Here is a 17,911-nt window from a genome sequence, read left to right as displayed (position 1 = left end):
ATGTAATATCACATTTATTTTCATTTTGTTGATTATTTACCTTGTTGTATTTCCTGAGCTTGGACCTAGCTCTTATACGAATACTAAGAGTCCTTACCTGATTGATTGCAGCACAGTGGCAGGCTGGCTGTTGGCTGGCTGTTGTGGCCTGGGTGGGAACTAGTGTCTGGCCGCTGGCGGGCGCTTCGACTCATCACCTCGCCTGCTGCCCTGGTGGTCCTCCTCAGTGTGGCTGTGTCGTGTGGGCGCTGGGCACTGGGCTGGCGGCCTCCAGTCCAAGTTGTCTGGTGGTGAGGTCCACTGGTGTGCTTGCTCTGCAGTGTGGGGGCTCAGGCTTGTGCCTGGTGGTGGCTCTCTCTCTGTCTCTCTGTGCCTACTGCATGGGCTGCGCTGTGTGGTGTGACTGTGCCCAAATAAATGATACCCAGGGCCAGGGTGGGTCAGAGGCCCAAGGCCAAGGCAAAGAAATAGCATTCGTCACGTCACGTGAGTGACGCCATGGTGGACCTGGCGGCACAGAGTCTATTGGGCAGGCAGGGGCAGTCTGCAGCGAATTTTCATTGGCTTTCCTTGGGCGGCTTCCCAGCACACCAGGCACAAGTTGAAGTTGCTTTCAACTTTGCAAAGAAGTGAAATACACATTTGTTACTTCCTGCAAAGTTGAAGCAACAACTGAGTGTGAAATGTGTCACTGCACTGTTCTTCTTGCCGGCCCCAGCTCAGCCCTGCAGGGTGCCCTCCCCCCCAGGGTCAGGACTCAGAGGAGGGAGGCAGGTGTTACAATTGCTTTTTGCAATTGCTTCAGCCTCCCTCCAAAAGATCAAAGTAACGAGGCCGCCACCTGCCCGAACGGAACGCAAGCCCAGCACACCACAAGGCACCGGCCCCTGCAGTGACAGCACGGCCGTCGGTGGTCCGCCCACCGTGATGAATGATGCACACATGCATCTGCATGCATCATAAATTATGATGCATGCATGATGCAATCATTAAAAAGCAAGGTAACAACATCTAGTGTTACCTTGCTATGATGAATTCTGCAGTCTGCAGACAGTGCCGCCGCCTCCTGGCTCCTGCCCTGCCCAGCCCAGCCCAGGCGGCCCAGTGCCAGCCCCCCCCCCATTAGTCTGACTTCAGTTCCCGCCCACGGTCCGGGCGGCCTGCTGTGACAGTCTGTGAGTGAGCCTGTGACTCAGCCTCAGGCGAGCTCCTCTGCAAGGGCTGCGGGCAGCGCCGGCACGGCGGCACGCCGCACCCACACACCCTATTGTCAGTGGGCAGGCCGGGCCTGCAGTGCCAATACAAAAATTACATTTTTTTATTTTTTTAAATAGCAAATTAAAAAAAAAAAACGGCCGAGAGGTGGCTGTTGAAAAACCGGCCCCAGGGGACCCAAAGTCATTCGGCCACGGGCCGAAAGACCAAAAGGGCCAGTCCAACCCTGCCGGGAGCTGGAAGAGGCAGTCCCCCATCCTTTCTTTGCACATGGCACTTGGAACACACAGGGCCTCATTACGAGTTTGGAGGCAGCCATGCCCTTAATAAGGACATGGGAACTGATACATGGACAGGCACTCCAGATGTACACAAGGGGAATACTGAAGGGCCAAGAGACACTATGGCTCTAAAAGGCGCTCCCTAACACTGAAGGCTGGGTTGAGGTTCTCAAGATAGGCTGTTTGAACGTGAAGGGCCTCAATTCCCCCACAAAACGCTCTTTACTGGGGAATGAACTGAGAAACTGCAATGTGGATGCACTCTTGGTACAGGAAACCCGAACGGTCCTAGGGGAGGAAAGACGTATCCCGGGGTCCCACACTGGGCAGGTATTCTGGGCCTCGGGCCAGTTAAAAAGGGAGGAGTGGGGATCATATTGAGCCGGAGACTTTGGCTCTCGGAACCAGTGGTCTGGGGCTAAACAGACGGGAGGGTGCAAGTGGTCTCAGGGTCCATAGACAACACCAGAATAACTTTGGTGTCCATTTATTGCCCAAACACCGGCCAAATGCAGTTTCTGAAAGAAGCCATGGGCAGAGTGGAGGACCTCCTCATCATAGGGGGGGACTACAATATGTGGGTTGACAGAGAAATGGATCACAGTGGCGGGCGTATCCCGGCGGGGAGCAGAAGGGGGGGCTGTGAGTAAGGGCCTCAAAGACTAGGATAGACTACTTATTTTTGGAACAACAACACCTCAGTAGGGTGGGCTCCTGCGAACACTTCCCAATTAGCTGGTCAGACCATGACTTGGTAGAGCTAAAGTTGGTTATGTTGGGTTTGAAACCCAAAGAATCACTCTGGCGGCGTAATGACCTCCTCCTCCGAGACACCGTCTTCGTGGAAGAGATGAGGGAGGCCATTGAAGAGTTTTATCCTACTCAATGACATGGGGGAAGTTAAAAGGGGAATGGTATGGGATGCCGTGAAAGCAACATGAGGGGTCTTCTTATTAGGGAATGGGCTGAGAAGAAGAGGATAAGGACCCTGCTATCCAGGAACCTCAGGGGAGAGATCCGCCTCTTAGAGAAGGTGGAGGGTAAGGAGGCAGCGAGGTGGGAGGAAAACCTCAGGGTGGCTAGAGGTAAGCGCCAGGAGCTGAAGGACATAGAGATCGGAAGGGTACTCGCTAGCCTGCAATACCTGAAACAAAGGTACTACGAGAAGGGGGACAAAGCGGAAGCCATACTGGCCGCAAAACTCAGCGGCCAGAGGGCAGAGAGATTGGTAGCTGGGATCCAAGGAGAAGGGGGGAAGAGGCAGGGGTGGTAGCAGGAGGATTTGCATCATTTTATGAAAAGCTGTATGGGAATGAGGGGGTCCTAGATAATGAAATGATGGGAAAATATCTCACGGGAGTCCCAATCCCGAGACATACGTCCGGGGAGAGTCTCGAACTGGACAAGCCAATCCTACAGGAAGAGCCCTTCAGCGCGACATCTGGCCTGAAAGTGGGGAAGGCACCCGGGGAGGAGGGATACACAGCAGGGTTTTATAAGACCTTTGCCGGACCCCTGGCACGACACATAGCTGCCCTATTCACCGGTATCATGGCCATGGGGAGGGTCCCCCAATGTTTAAGAAGGCACTAATCACAGTAATTCCGAAGGCAGACAAAGACCCCACAGATGCAAATCGTACCGTCCCTTCTCCCTGCTCAATGTAGACGCAAAGCTGTTAACAAGGATACTGGCCACAAGAATGGAGTGCCTCATGCCAAGGCTCATCCACTCGGATCAAGTGGGGTTTATCCAAGGCAGATACCCTGCGCAAGATACTCCACCTTATGAGAACAGCGGCGGGAGAATGGGGTAACCCGGTGCTTGTGGCCATAGATGCATAGAAGGCCTTTGACAGGGTGGACTGGAATTTCCTTAAGGAGGCGCTCAAGAAATTTGGCTTTGGTGGGGGATTCCAGCTGGGCATCCAGGCACTATATGAGGGCCCCTCGGCCAGGGTCACAGTCAACGGGAGACTATCCCGGGCATTCCCATTATGGAGAGGTACGAGGTAGGCGTGCCCACTGTCGCCCATACTCTTTGCCCTGACCATGGAAATATTGGCCGAATATCTGAGGAGGGCCCCACAGGTGGAAGGCATTAAGGTGGGGGATAGATAATTCAAGCTCAGACTTTATGCGGACGACGTAATGCTCCATCTGAGACACCCCGCCCAATCAATCCCTGTGGCTATGAAGGTGATTGAAGAATTCGGGAGGTATTCTGGGTTTAAAGTGGTCTTCCCATTTGCTCCAGACATGGCCAGGAAAATAGAGGAACTAGAATTCAGATCCAGTTAGATGGGCTGAGATACCTGGGGGTCAACATAGTCCGTTCAGGCCAAGACCTGGGCCAAGCCAACTACCCATCCTTGTTTGAAAGATTATTTTCTGAAATGGAGGCCTGGGGGGAAAGGGCCACTGTCATGGATGGGGAGAGTAAATGCGACAAAGAAGAACCTGCTCCCAAGGGTCCTGTACCTGTTTCAGATGCTCCCAATCACTGCGCCTGTGGAACAGCTGAAAGAGACCAAGCGACGCATCACAAGGTTTCTCTGGCAGGGTCATAAGCCCAGGGTGGGTTCTGAAACACTCAGTTTCCCCAAAGAAAGGGGGAGTGGGACTGCCAGACTTGATGACATACTACAGGACGGCACAACTTAGGGCAATGGTCCCGCACCTCAGGGAAGATCCGGATAAACATTGGGTCTTTCTGGAGAACCAGCATCTGCTTCTAGCAACGGTGGGAGAATGGCTCTGGGTTCCGGTGGCAATATGATCCAGTCCGTCTCTCCAGAATGTTCCCAACAGTGAACCCCATCTGCTGGCATGGGTGTGGGGCCAGGGTGGACTATTGGCACTAGTGGTGGGGTTGCCCCAGGCTCCAGGTGTTTTGGTCTGAGGTTCTGGGTTGGATCAGGGATGCAGGGGGAGGGACACACAACCTGGACCCCCTGCTCATACTGTTTGGGTTGGAAAGATGCGAGGATAGGTGGGGCGCGCCCTCACCCCTAGTCCACTTTCTTCTACTGGTGGCACAGGCCCGTAGGGTCAGATGTTGGAAAAGGGAACACCTCCCAACGATGCAGGAGTGGTCCGCCACAGCCAAAGACTTATATCTAATGGAGAAAATCTCTGCAGCGCTCCACAGAGGTAGCTCCTTAGTGGAAACATAATGGTTGCAGTTTCACAACACGTTCCAATGGGGAGGGGAGGGGTAAATGTTCTGGAGAAAGGGACAGGCCCGGCCTACGTGAAACTTTGGGTGAGGAATTCCCATTCCCCACTGGGGCATGGACGACGCAGTTATGGTCCATCAGCCATAAGATTTATTTTCACGAAAGCACAGTTCAATTTGCTAACAGCCTGAAATGTAAGTTCACATGTATTATGGGGGGAGAGGGCAGGGGCACACCACGACATGTTGTATTCTTTTTTTTTGTTGAGAGTACACGTCCTTCCATTTGCTTTGGCCAGTTAAAACCTAATAAAGAGATTTTTTTTAAGCTGCTACAAACGGATCCATGGTGAGTGCAGGCAGGTGGCAGTGTATTTGTGATGATGTATAGGTTCTATGTGATTTCGTCGAGCTTATTTAATCGTAGAAGAATTTGCGGAATTATAAAAAAAATGTTTACAGGAAGGTTTTGATGCAAATATATGCGGGTGGAGACTCCCCACAGTCCCCCTTAACCCAATATATTAATTATTCACCTAAAGCCACCACCGACATATATTTGTGGCAAAATCTGTGGTCAAAAATGCGATTAACTAAGTGCCATTTAGGTCATATTTCGGAATTCTAGAACAGTAGTCCGCTGGGTTAAGGTCTCTCCAAGGTATGTGTACAACATCATTGTCATATTGTTGTACACGTATGCCCCCCTCTTTCTATACTGAGTGCATGTTTGTTCTGGGATTGCTAAACAGCGTGATTCAGACATGCTGGTCATTTAGCAGGATACATCTTTGTTCAATCACAAAGTGGTGGAAGTGTGCACATGTCCACACAGGAGAAAGTACTTCCTTCTCTGCGTGTGAGTATGCAGCCTCTTTTGTGGATAGCACTCTCCTAGCGTGTGCTACTATGTGTTTGGAGTCCGATGCTCTTTGTTCACTCTGTGCCAGTATAACTCCTAGGCTGACAAGGATGGCATCCACGATTAACTCAGTATGCCAAGATGTTTTGAAATATGCAAAAAATGTGTCTGATGATAGGGTCAATTAGATTTGGTCAAAGGCTTGTTGACATTCTTGATTTCACTGGAATGATGTCTCCTTTTTAAGAAGCACCCGAGGGGTTTCATCGTGGTGGTCTAGTCAGGTAAATATCTAACGGAGTAGCCAGGTCTGCCAAGTAAAGATTGCACATCAAATATTATTTGGCATGGGCAGTTAGCTTACATACACAGTGAGAACTTTTTCTGGTTCAGGGATCATGCCTTGGTCTGAAAATATGTGGGCACAGAAACGAAGGTGCCATTTGTTGATCTTGCATTTATCTTAATTTAAGATCTCCTTCATGTAGAGCTCTGCATACTCTCAGTAGGGTTTGGTCACATTCCACTTGGGATTTTAGAAATACTAAAATATCATCACTGTAGTTAAATGAATTGTTGAATGGTAGCAAGAAATGCCTAATTGTTTCTTGAAATATTTCAGATGCTGTGAATATTCCAAAACAAAGTAATTTGACCCTGAAGAGTCCTTCATGCGTGGAGAATGTTATCATTGGTCTGGGGGTTGGTAGTAGTTCCAGCTGATGATATCTTTGATTCAGGTTCAGTTTTGGAAACTGTTTCTCTTTGTTCAACCTGACATTCAAGTCTTCATTATTTAGTCCAGGATGGCTTTCTCTTTGGATGGTAGTGTTGGGTCCTCGCATGTCTTTGTATCATCATGTGCATCCACCTTCCTTTGGCACCACCACCAGTGGTGATATCCAGGGTGTTGGGCTCACATCTCTTCCATCAATGCTAGACTGCAGCAATTGTTGTAGCTCTGTCACTTTTTGTTGGAGATGAAACCCTATCCGTCTTGGGTGTTGAGGGATGGGTTTCACTAATTCATCAATGTGTAATTTGATCACAGTGTCTTTGAGCTTGCCTAGCCCACTGAAGAGTTTTGGAAACATGCTCTAAAGACTTGGTTTGGATCGCAATGACATTCTCATTGTGTATAAGGATTTGTTCTGTTTTGCACACCTCTTCTGAGGCATGGTGCTTCATATCTATGAATTCTAGCACTTCCGCGTTCCTGGAGCTGAGTAGAATCAGCCAAATTTTTGGGCTCTGTGGGACGTGAATGGTGGCAACCGCTGATTTTCCTTTGTGAGAACATGTAAAGGTAAAGGTTGGAGTGTCCCTCCCACTGATAGATCCTTGCCCTGGATGGCGACAGTTGGCTCTTGTTCCCAGTCCATAGAAAATCCTGCTTCCCATTGATGTTAATGGTGGAACCAGTGTCAATGATGAATTAGTGGGTCTGTTCTCCAATTTTAAGAGTCACTATCCATGCACTGCCATCCTGTGGTGTCTCATCCATCAGGTACACGTACTAACCTGTGTATTGAATTTCTGAGGTGTTCGGATCAGAGCTGTCAGGATGCTGGGTATCTTCCATCACACGTATTATTCTTTGAGGCCTTTGTATAGCATTTGGTGATGGCCTCAGTGTTGAATTTCAGACTGGTCATCTTTTGGCAAAGGTCTCCCTTCCCTGCACACAGGCTGGTAGTGATTTTCTCAGCCACAATTGGTGCATTGTTGTCCTAGTGCTGGGCATAACCCTTTGTGTGGGAATGTAAATTCACATCTGTAACATAACTTGAATGATTGATCAAGATTTGCTGTAGTTCGTGGCATGAACGGTTGAGGATTTGCCAGAGGTCATGACAGGAAAGTTTGTTTTGCCAGGTATTTGTTAGACTGAAGGGCTGATATGGTGTCTTGTTTTTTTGGCTGATTCTATGGCAGTCACTTGAATATCCACTCTTTGGTATCTACGTGGCCATTGAATTATTTTGTCAGTAAGTGCTTGAGGAATGCAGAGGAAGTGCACCCTTCTTTTATGCACAATTGGATGGCTTCTTCATCCGAACAATTTGCAGATTGGTAGTGTGTAACCTTTTTTTCTAATTACTGTTGGGTTGTATGACCAACTTGACTATAAGGGCTGTAATGTCAGTATCAAGGGATACTTTATCTGTCTCAGACAGCATCTTACTTATGGTTTTGATTTCCTTGCTGGTGAGGAAAATGTTAGTGTCGATGCTTTGTCATCTCCCACAGCTTTCATGAAGCCTGAGAAATCTTCTAACCAATTCAGCCAACTGGGGGCTGTGTCATTTTGGGTTTTCAGTTGAAGTGGAAGTGGTTTTCTCAGGAATGGATTTGTGGAGCCGGTTGTCAATGGTGCAGGAATCAAAGCTTGCCTGGAATTAGCTTTTCCCATGTCAAGTGAGGATAGGGCAATCGGTTGCGAGTGCGCCGTAGATGTGGAGCGCAGGGTTTGTGGCACAGTACACACTTGGGCTGTCAAATAATACCCCCTTATAATAAGGTTCTGAAGTCGGTGGGTTTGGCAACGTGGATTGGGTGTATTTGTGTCGGGCTGTGAGTCACCTACCACATGTATTTCTTCTTTCCGTCATGTATTTTCTCACACCCACGGCAGAAAACTGTATCTTCAAATGTGTAGCTCGTGAATGCCAGCACCGTTGCTAGTAATGCCTGTAGAAGAGTGAACTCAGTGCTTTTGAACAGGAGCACCCGCATAGGACATCATGATTACAGTAGAACTTGGTGAATATGAGGCGAGCAGCATTTGAGTCATGACCGTTTGTTACCAGTTGTTGTGTTCTTTGTTATTTCGAGCTGACGCAGACAATCAGTACGTAGGAACCTTTTTTATTCAGTCTTGCTCGTGCCCCGTAGGCTTACTATCTTTTGCCATGCCACTTTCTTCTCCTCCCTGCCTCTGCACATGATCTCACCTACCTCTGTTCCCTGTTCCTCTTAAAGAAGCAGTCTCTGTGTTCTTAAATACACAACAGTTACCACCATTGAAACTAAAGAGGAGGTCCAACTGGAGCTCCAGCCGGCATTCCCATGACAGTCATTTAATATGTAACCCTGTGGGCTTTATTTTACCCCCATATAATTTGCCACTCTAAAAATAAAAAATAAAATAATAATAATTTGCCACTCTATCTTCCCAGGTACAGCTGTTACCCAGAGGGGCTAATGACACCTCCGGGTAACCATTGCGCTGCACTAGAAAATAACCGATTTAGCCCTTTGTAATCACCCTTAGGTTCGCTCAGATCAGTTACCTCTGACTGACGACCTGGTTCCTGTTACTCCAGCCCACCAATTCAGGCTTCGTTGCCATATTTAAATTAAAATGTTTTACTTTATTTTATGTTGTTTATGTTTAATAAAACTGTGGCTATTTTTGTCTCTTCACAAAGCTGCATTCTCAGTAATTTGTCACTACCACTCAATGGGCATCATTATAAGTGTTGCGGTAAGGCAACAACAGCGCTGGTAGTGCTACCGGTGCTGTTTTTACCTTTCCGCCACATTTCGAGTTCTGCTCGTGGGGCCGCTCTGCATGCCTGGTCAGACCAGGCGTGCAGAGAGGCACCCGCGAGCAGAAAAGGATGGTAGCAACGGTCCCGTTATTAATGGGACCGTTGGTACCATCCTCCCCATTCGCATTGAGCCCTATGGCTCGTTATTAATGGGACCGTTGGTACCATCCTCCCCATTCCCATTGAGCCCTATAGGGGCTCAATGGGAATGGGGACGAACAAGGTCCGGGTCTCGCGAATGGGAATTATCGGGCCTGCAAAGGTCGGAATGGCCGGGTAATTCCCATTTTTTCGGGACCCGGAGCCGAGTTTGGGGGTAGCCATGCCGGTAGAAACGGCATGGCTACCTCGAAATTCGTAATGAGGCCCAATGAGTCAAGTTTTGGTAGTCCCATAAGGGCCAGCGTTATTATGAGTGTGAGCATGTCAGGTGATGTATTGGTTTTAAGCGGAGATGTCTGGTGAACTCACAGATGTTGAAGTACTGCTCTCCATAGATCTCCTTGACTTCCTTTGGCACACGTGACCACACACCCTTTAAGCTCTGCTCCACAATGGGAAGGGTTGCATTACCAGTCTTGAATGCGCAGGGCTCCACAATCGAGACTTTCACCCCAAATGCAGAGAGTTCACGCCTGAAGGAAGAGACAAAGTGCACAAAAGAGGTTGATCAGGGCTCTTAAACAGTAGAGAAAGGTGGGAAAGCACACCATGTATGTATATCTATGAACAGTATTTGGTCTTATGAAGCACAATCTGAGCTACATACTAACAGAGCTCTGTATGTGTGGAGGAGGAAAATACAATGCAGTGGTAGAAGGTGAGAGGTCAGGCAGAGTGGGCAAGATGGTCGTAGCGCTAGCAGTCAAAGTGTGAAATATAATGGGATTGTTATCAGGGTCGGACTGGGACAAGAAATAGGCCCGGACAACAAAAGAAAAGTGGCCCACCCCTCGCCTCAAAAAAGTTGCCCACCCCTCGCCTAAAAAAAGTGGCCCACCCCTCGCCACAAAAAAGTGGCCCACCCCTCGCCTCAAAAAAAGTGGCCCTCAAACCATCATCCGTGAATCGCGTCAATTCTTGACTTTTACAGAAAATGCTACATATTGAGGTCCACAGCTCCGAGGCACAGGAGTGTCATGAACCAACCACCCCCACTGCGGTTTTGGGACCTGCTGCAAGTCAATGCTTATACAGGGCTCCGCAACCCCAGCAGGGAAGCAGGGTGGGGGTGACGATGGTTGGATAGGAGGGGAGGAGGGTAGGGAAACCGGAATGAGGTTCAGGGAGAGGTCAGAAAATGCTTCGTATGGAGGCTTCATGTGTCTGTTACATTACAACACAACTCATAAAATAACATTACTTTGCATACAGTTCTGTGGGCTTGTATGAATTTTGTTGCCCTGGTGTAATGGTTGTGCCACTGGTTTTTGCCCTTGGCACCCTATTTTAATTGTGTGCCCCAACACTTCACGTCCAATCACACTCTTCGAAGAACAACTACTGCATCTCACAGAGTAACATCAGACCCCTCCCTCCAGACAGCGCCTCTACAGCCAACTTACACATCACCGCCTGTCCCTGGCCCCTTTCGGGATACCAATGCCCCTATGCCCTCGACAAAGACACTGTGGGGTGCTTCCGAACTGCGCACAGTCAGCAACAAAGGCTAGCTATCATCCGGGGTCAGACTGGGCCATGCAATTGTCTCAGGCACCAAAGAAAAAGTGGCCCGCACTTGCAAATGGCTTTTCATTCCTTTTGTGATACTGTTTGAATAGTACCCAGGGGGAGTTTTTTGATAATGTGACATGCAAATTGTATATTTTAAAGAATATTTATTCAGCAACACTGGTCAAAACTACTAGTCGCAGTGTGAATTAACTCATCAAACTGGCCCACATGGGCCAATAAGGGTCCCACTTTGGCCAAAAGAACGGTCCCACACCAGCATTTTGTGTTTTTGGTTGGCCCTGGGCCTATTGTCCTACAGGCCAGTCCGAGGCTGCTCCCAGCTCAACTGACTTTTCAGTACTGACACTTTTTCCCTCATCTTTTCCCCCAGTTGCAACCCCTTCCCACAGAAAAAAAGTCATGTTTTACCATGGGCAGGGCCACAATCCATCTCTATCAAGGAGAGCAATGTAGCAGCATGCAATACTCTTTACCTAACTATTCATGCCAATGAACAGGTACAGCCAGCTTCCAAAACGGATACGGTTACATTTCGCTCATGCCCACATTGCCCAGGAACAAATACAACCAGCTCTGATGCCCAAGGGGCCGTACAGCATAACTGGTACAGCCTGCTCCCAGCTATGGTTAAGCCAGCTCAAACACAATCGGCTCCTGATCATTCTCTGTGAACGTTGCTGTACCCATTTAGTAACAGGTAGAGGAGCGAATTCCCACATATGTCAGGCAATAGATAGCGCAAGGTAACACCATTTCCAGTAACAGGGACAGCGAGCTACTGCTCACGTCCAGTAGCTTTTACAACCCAAACTCCTCGCACTCATCACCGGAACTGGTACAGCTATAGCCTTCAACATGCCCAGCCCCACCCCCCTTAGCTCACAATGTCCATACTATAGGCTCTGTTTCGAAAGGCATGTAACACTGGAAACTGAATGCGGAAAGGTAGGGAGACTAAGCATGAAAGCATGGCAGTAGGGCAATACATTGGCCCATGGCTGTGCCACCTAATTCTGACTGCTGCCCTCACCAAGAACAGCTGAGCTCAGTCTTGCAGTAGACCAGTGAAAAAATTATGACATACTTGTCGGATGGTGGAAAAATAAAGCTTGTAACTGGATCAGCCCCAGACAGGTCCTCAGAGACATAGGCCCCTCTGGAGTGTTCCCAAGTTCCTTATGGGCCAGTCTGCCACTGTCGGCCTCACTATAAGTATGGTGGTAACAGGTGGCATTCCAGAGTAGCGCCTATCTTGCCGAAACGGCCTTTGCAGCCCATGCACATGCTGCCTGCTTGTTGCCTCATCTTCAATGGAGGTCTTGCCCCATGCAGTATTACCACATGTCCCCAATGCAGTTCAATTGGCCTCAAAAGCGGGCAATAACTTATACTTGGCACCAACCCTAAATCAGTTGTAGTATTATCGTAGCCGCTTGCAGTAAGAGGAATTCAGTTGAGCAGTATTACCATAGTTGATACCGCCAAACTTACAATGTGGCGCAGAATTACAGAAACAGCTTGTCACATGATGGAAACAGAGTGTAAACATAGCGGAGTCCATGCTGGACACACACAAACATACACAACATTTGAGGTGCACAGAGATGGAGCCTGGGGCACGAGAGAGACCAACAAGGGCAGGAACACAGTGGGAGCCTGGGGAGGTGGGCTGGAGCAAGAGAGGCCAACAAGGGCAGGGACAGAGATGGAGCCTGTGGAGGTGGGCTGGGGCACGAGAGACCAACCAGGGCAGGAGGAGAGATGGAGCCTGGGAGGTGGGCTGGAGCAAGAGAGGCCAAAAAGGGCAGCAAGCGAGATGGAGCCTGGGGAGGTGGGCTGGGGCACGAGAGACCAACCAGGGCAGCAAGAGAGATGGAGCCTGGGGAGGTGGGCTGGGGCAAGGCAGGCCAATAAGGGCAGAACCTGAGATGCAGCCTGGGGAGGAAGGTAAGTTCTAGAGGGGCAAACAAGTGCAAAAAGAGCGATTGATGGGCCCTGGTGGGGGCTGGGGAAGAACGCAGGTATGCTTTTGGTACTCAGGCAGGAGGCAAAAAGAGAGCGGTGTATGCAGGCAGAGGAAGTATACGGTAAGGGTGGGGTCTAAAGAAAAATAGGTTTGGACTATGGAGTAGGGATATACACAATGAAAGGAAATTTAAATCAGAAACAAACACTTGGTGACTTAGCAGGGTAGGAAAATAGTTTGAAATTGATAAATATTAACACAAAAGAGAAGGTAAAAGTAAAAAAATAAACGGAAACAGAAGTTTGCAAGATAGGTTAAGGACAAAAAAAGGTGAGTCTGAAGTGAGAGAAATGAAAAGACGCTGGAAACTATAAAAGGCAGGTGTGCAGAGGAAACTGAGTAACATTTGATGAGAGAAAAGGAAGAATATTGAACATTTTAAAACAAATGGACAGAAAGCCTTTGGTCGAAGAAGATGGAAAGACTTGAGCTGGAATTGGGACCAGGACTGTGGAATTACTGGACTTGGGAAGATTCGACTCATTTGTTCGGTGAGAGGGTAATAGAGTGAGAGGGGGAAGGGAACAAGGAGGAAAGGGGGGCTCCGGTGTCGGGGAGAGCCCCTGGGGCAGAGGTACCACCCCGTGTCAGGCTGCAGGGGTCTACAGAAGGTATACACGCATACTTGCCATTGCCAACATTGTGTGGCCAAAAAGATGTAGGATTTTTCAAGTTTCAAAACTAATGCTTTGCATAACAATTACATCACAGGAAAATACAAAACATACATTGTTGGCACCACTGGAGCATTCTAAAATACACATCACATGAAACAGCACAACATGGAAAGATGTTCAAGTGTTTAAAATGTATAATTCTGAATGGTAAGTTAACACCAAATTCAATTACCTAACTTCACAGAAGGTAATCACACAGAGTTGGTAAGCAATGTTTGCCACTGCTCTGTAACAGCAGCCTGGGCAATACATATTTATTCCTGCAGTGCAAGATGAACACTGAATGACATGATGGAGCCTGATACCCCCGCAGTCTTATAGGCAGATGCTGTGTGATGGTGGTACGCTCTGCCCCTTGCCCACACTGGTGGTTCACCTAGGCCTGTCCCGGCAGAGTGCAGGGCAGAGTCATTTAGCTGTCAGGTCACTGGATTGGTCTGAGCCCATCACTCAAAGTAATCACCCGCCCACCGCACAGACAAACTAACTAATGTGTTGCATGCTTTGTCCTGGGCCGGTCTCAAGCAGCCTGCCTTGGAGTCACATAAATTACCTGCCTGCCCATGTAAAAAACAGTAGGCTACGTGACGTCACCCACATCTGTAGGCAGTAGAACTGCTTTAAAAGCAGTAGCCTACTGCCTAAATCATCCCTGTATTTTAGGTGCCATCCAGGAAATACATTTTCAGATACACATCTGATGTTAAAAGAGTTAACAAACAAAAACTCGCTATCAAATTAGGTTTACATACTCAGAAAAACAAGATAACGCTATGGAACTAAGCAGGGAGCAAGATAAGTGAATCGTCGGGTGTAAATGATGTGTCAGATAAAGAAGTACAATTTCGGTATCAACAACTTTTATCTACCCACTCAGTAGCTTAACGTGCACTTCGCAGACCATTTAAAGGAGCTTGGTGTACAAATATATAACCACTTCTGACTGATCAATACGTTGGGGTCTGTCACAAAAACCTATAAGCAAGGCAGGAATACTTAAAAAGTACATAGCCTATTGCCTAAATGTGTAGGGTTTCCATAGAAAAAACATAAACAAACATACAAATCAGATGCCGGAAAAAAAAGAGCGTGCTTTATATCTTAAAATAATATGCACGGACGCACCCGCTCCATACATGCCAACATTATCCATTCCGTTTGGCAGATGCTAGTCCATTCCTTTTTATAATTTTGCATTCTGACTTTGTAGTGCTATAGATACCCTTTCAATCCAGGACTACAAGTCCCAGAATGCAAAGTTATAACTAGGATTGGACCATCATCTCCAGAATGGAATTACTGAAGTTTGGCATGCATGCTTTCAGAAATAGAATAACTATCGTAAGGAGGAGTGGGTAAGCCCAGGATCAGAGGTTCAGAGGCAGCAGAAGTGGGCAGCAGTGCCTCTCACCTTAGCAGTTCCCTAAACCGCTGAAGGCGCCGCTTTATATTGAGGGGAGAGAGGGGAGCGATTAGATGCTGGCAGCGGGAGGGGCTCCTGGTTGGGCAACTCAGCCCTCCTCGGCCTCCGACACTTGAGCGGGGAGGGGAGCCCGTGCGCTCAGTGCAGCAGGAGGGCGTGTGCGCCTCACTGGAACACATTAAGTAAACATTTGAGATAAAAGTGTAATAATGTGCAAAACCTACCATTAGGCGGAGTGGTGCCAGTTCTGGTGGCACTCTAGGTGGCGCCAAGAGTTGCCTCACAGGCACAGCCAAACTTGCACCGCTGTACCTCACTCAGTTGCTGGTCAGGTCACATCTGTATGATCTCCACCCCCTTGGCACAGCAGCAAGGGTGAGATTGAATTGGCGCTCCTTCTGCATTTGGCACCACAAGGCACTGCAGAAGATGGTCACCGGGCAGAATGCAATTATTGGCAGATCACCTTGCACATACAAGATGCCGCTCCGCGGGTTTACTACGCACGGACATTAGCATCATTTGTAACAAAGCTCAGAACAGCTGCAGAGCCGTTTTTTAAAATTTATTTAGCAACATGTTTTTCTATAAATCATAATGGCCAAAGATGATCCTTTGGGCGAAAGATTATTAGAACTATTGAAAAATCGGAGAGGCACCTCCCTTGGCTGCTAATGACTTTACCAGCTGAGATTGCCTAATAAACCTCATTTCGGGGCCTTATTAACCAGGATGTAACAGGTGACTTGAATTAGAAATCCGTTTAGCCCTGCTTTGGGGTAATGGACCCATCAGAGCCCTGTTCGAGCCAATTGACACATCACTTCCCAAATAAAAAGAGACACGTGTGAGGTAAGTTATGTATCAGCTGCGGGCCCATTACTGGCCGCTCGGTTACATAGGATGTCGGCTACAGGCCCTGGCCGTGTCTGTCCCGCGAGACCAGTCACGATACGAGCCGAGTTCATTTTTAGGAAGCTGCGCCGTGGCACACAGCAGACCTGCACCCCCCCCCCCCAACACTCACATGGCATGGGGCTGGGCACATTTACAGTGCCCAGTGAACACGGTCACCCCTTTTGCGTGCGGCAACATAGCGCCCAGTCCCAGATGCTCAGAAAATGAGAAAGGAGCCAATGAGTTCCGTGGCACGAGGCGGGTAATGAGGGATGGGTCTGAGGAGCGGGATGTGCGAGTGCGTGCGCATCACTGGCACAGTAGACCTGTACCCCCACCCCAGGCACACTCACATGGCATGGCAGGGAAAGCCCCTGAAAAGGGACGGTGTGGCTGAGACACATGCACTTGTTATGCATGTTTTTGCCCTAATGTTTACGTTGCTCAGTAGCAGTCCCCACTCCACTCCTTACCTAGTGACTGGCTGGCTGTTGGCTGCTCTGTGGGCTGTGGCTGGCACTGGCACTGGGCACTCCACTGTCTGCTGGGCTGGCCGCCTCAGTGATGCCTTGTGGTCCTCCTGTGTGGGCACTGGCACTGTCGGTCTCGACTCGATCTGGTGGTGACGGTGTGTGCTTGCACTGGGGGCTCATATAGCAGCAGCATAATGCATTGTCAATTTGAATTGGCGGCAAATTGGCTGGGCAGGGGCAGCCTGCCCAGCCGAATTTTCATTGGGTTATTTGTCCCCAGCCCAGCCCCCAGCACAAGTTGAAGACAGTTGCTTCCAACTTTGCAAAGAAGTGTTACTTCCTGCAAAGTTGAAAGCAAGTGTGAAATGTATCACTGTGTTGTTCTTACAGTGCCGGCCCCAGCTCAGCGGAGCCCACAGCCCGGCAGGCAGGCTGCACCCCCAGCCAGGGTCAGGACTCGGAGGGGAGGGAGGCAGGTGTTACAATTGTTTTGTTTGGTGTGTGTTTGCAATTGCTTCAGCCTGCCTCCCTCCCACACAGATTAAACAAGTAACGTTCTCTCTGCTGGCCGCCGCAGGCCAGAGGCTCGTGAGCCGGCGAGCACAAGCCACACACACACGGCAGGCCGCGCACCGCCCCCCCTGCAGTGGCACTGGCGGCACGGCTGCCGGCCTGGTTGTGGCCCAGGCCCACCGACACGACGACGCTGTGACCCGTGAATGAATTATGCACATGCATCTGCATCTGCATGCATCATAAATTATGATGCATGCATGATGCAGATGCAATCATCAAAGCAAGGTAACATCTAGTGTTACCTTGCTATGATTGTGCAGACTCACTCATAGTGCCGTCGGCGCGCAGCGCCTCCCCCTCCTGGCTCCCTGCCATGCCCTGCCTCACTGACTGGCTCGCCCAGCCCAGGAGTTTCATCACGCCCCCCCCATCTGACTTGGCCGCGAATACTCGCGATGCGGCTTGGCGCAGGGCGCACACACACACACACACACACACACTAGGCCAGGCCCGGGGCCGCCGACCCGGCCTGCCAATAAAAAAAAATAATATTTTTTTTTTTTAAAACCGGCCCAGAGGTGGCTGCCGGAAAACCGGCCCCAGGGGACCCCAAAGTCATTCGGCCACGGGCCGAAAGACCGAAACGGCCAGTCTGACCCTGATTGTTATGGGCCAATGACAGGTCAGACCACAATAGCAGACCCGCCTGCGGGAGAAGGTAATGCTACTATATGTAACAAAATAGCACAATCTTTCAATATTAGTTGTCCTCAGTTCTATGGCATGGAATTGAGGCTTCCGATTGTGCATCATCACTTCAATTTATTTCACGGGAACAAGAAAAAGAAATGACTACTCACAGCATGCCCTTGATATGTGACCGATCTGCCACCACTATTGTCCTTCACCACAGTCTATCTAGTACAGCTTTGAACACTCTCTGACTACAGCACGCCTTCCACTTCTCTTGCGGCTGCTGTATTACCTTGCATTTTTCTACCCTTCTATTTGCACGTTTGCACGTCCTATACTTGCTCGCACATTATAGCTATGACTGGCAGGAAGCATGGATGTTCCAGGATACTTGTGACCATGAGCATGATGCTGGCGGTGGT

The 17,911-nt window shown here is 49.1% G+C and overlaps 1 protein-coding gene across 3 annotated transcripts in view; it reads right to left on the bottom strand.

Moving 5' to 3' along the window:
- The window catches only part of LOC138582304 (retinol dehydrogenase 7-like), a 268,937-nt gene that overhangs the window by 179,823 nt on the left and 71,203 nt on the right, over window positions 1-17,911 (bottom strand). The window contains exons 1-2 of one of the 3 annotated variants that reach the window (XM_069653468.1): window positions 16,281-16,451; window positions 9,561-9,724 (exon numbers count right to left, since the gene is read on the bottom strand). Coding sequence is in view for 2 of the 3 variants with exons in the window: in XM_069653466.1 (XP_069509567.1) it covers window positions 9,561-9,724 (164 nt within the window). In the remaining variant the exon portion in view is untranslated. Of the gene's footprint in view, window positions 1-9,560; window positions 9,725-16,280; window positions 16,452-17,911 lie in introns of those variants that run through there. The other 2 variants (XM_069653466.1, XM_069653467.1) reach the window with 2 other exon arrangements.

The sequence above is a fragment of the Ambystoma mexicanum genome, chromosome 3q (assembly GCF_040938575.1).
Source record: "Ambystoma mexicanum isolate Mex_15411 chromosome 3q, UKY_AmexF1_1, whole genome shotgun sequence".
Classification (NCBI taxonomy): Eukaryota; Metazoa; Chordata; class Amphibia; order Caudata; family Ambystomatidae; genus Ambystoma; species Ambystoma mexicanum.
Note: the sequence above shows the minus strand (reverse complement) of the source record. Positions and strands in the feature narration are given on the sequence as shown.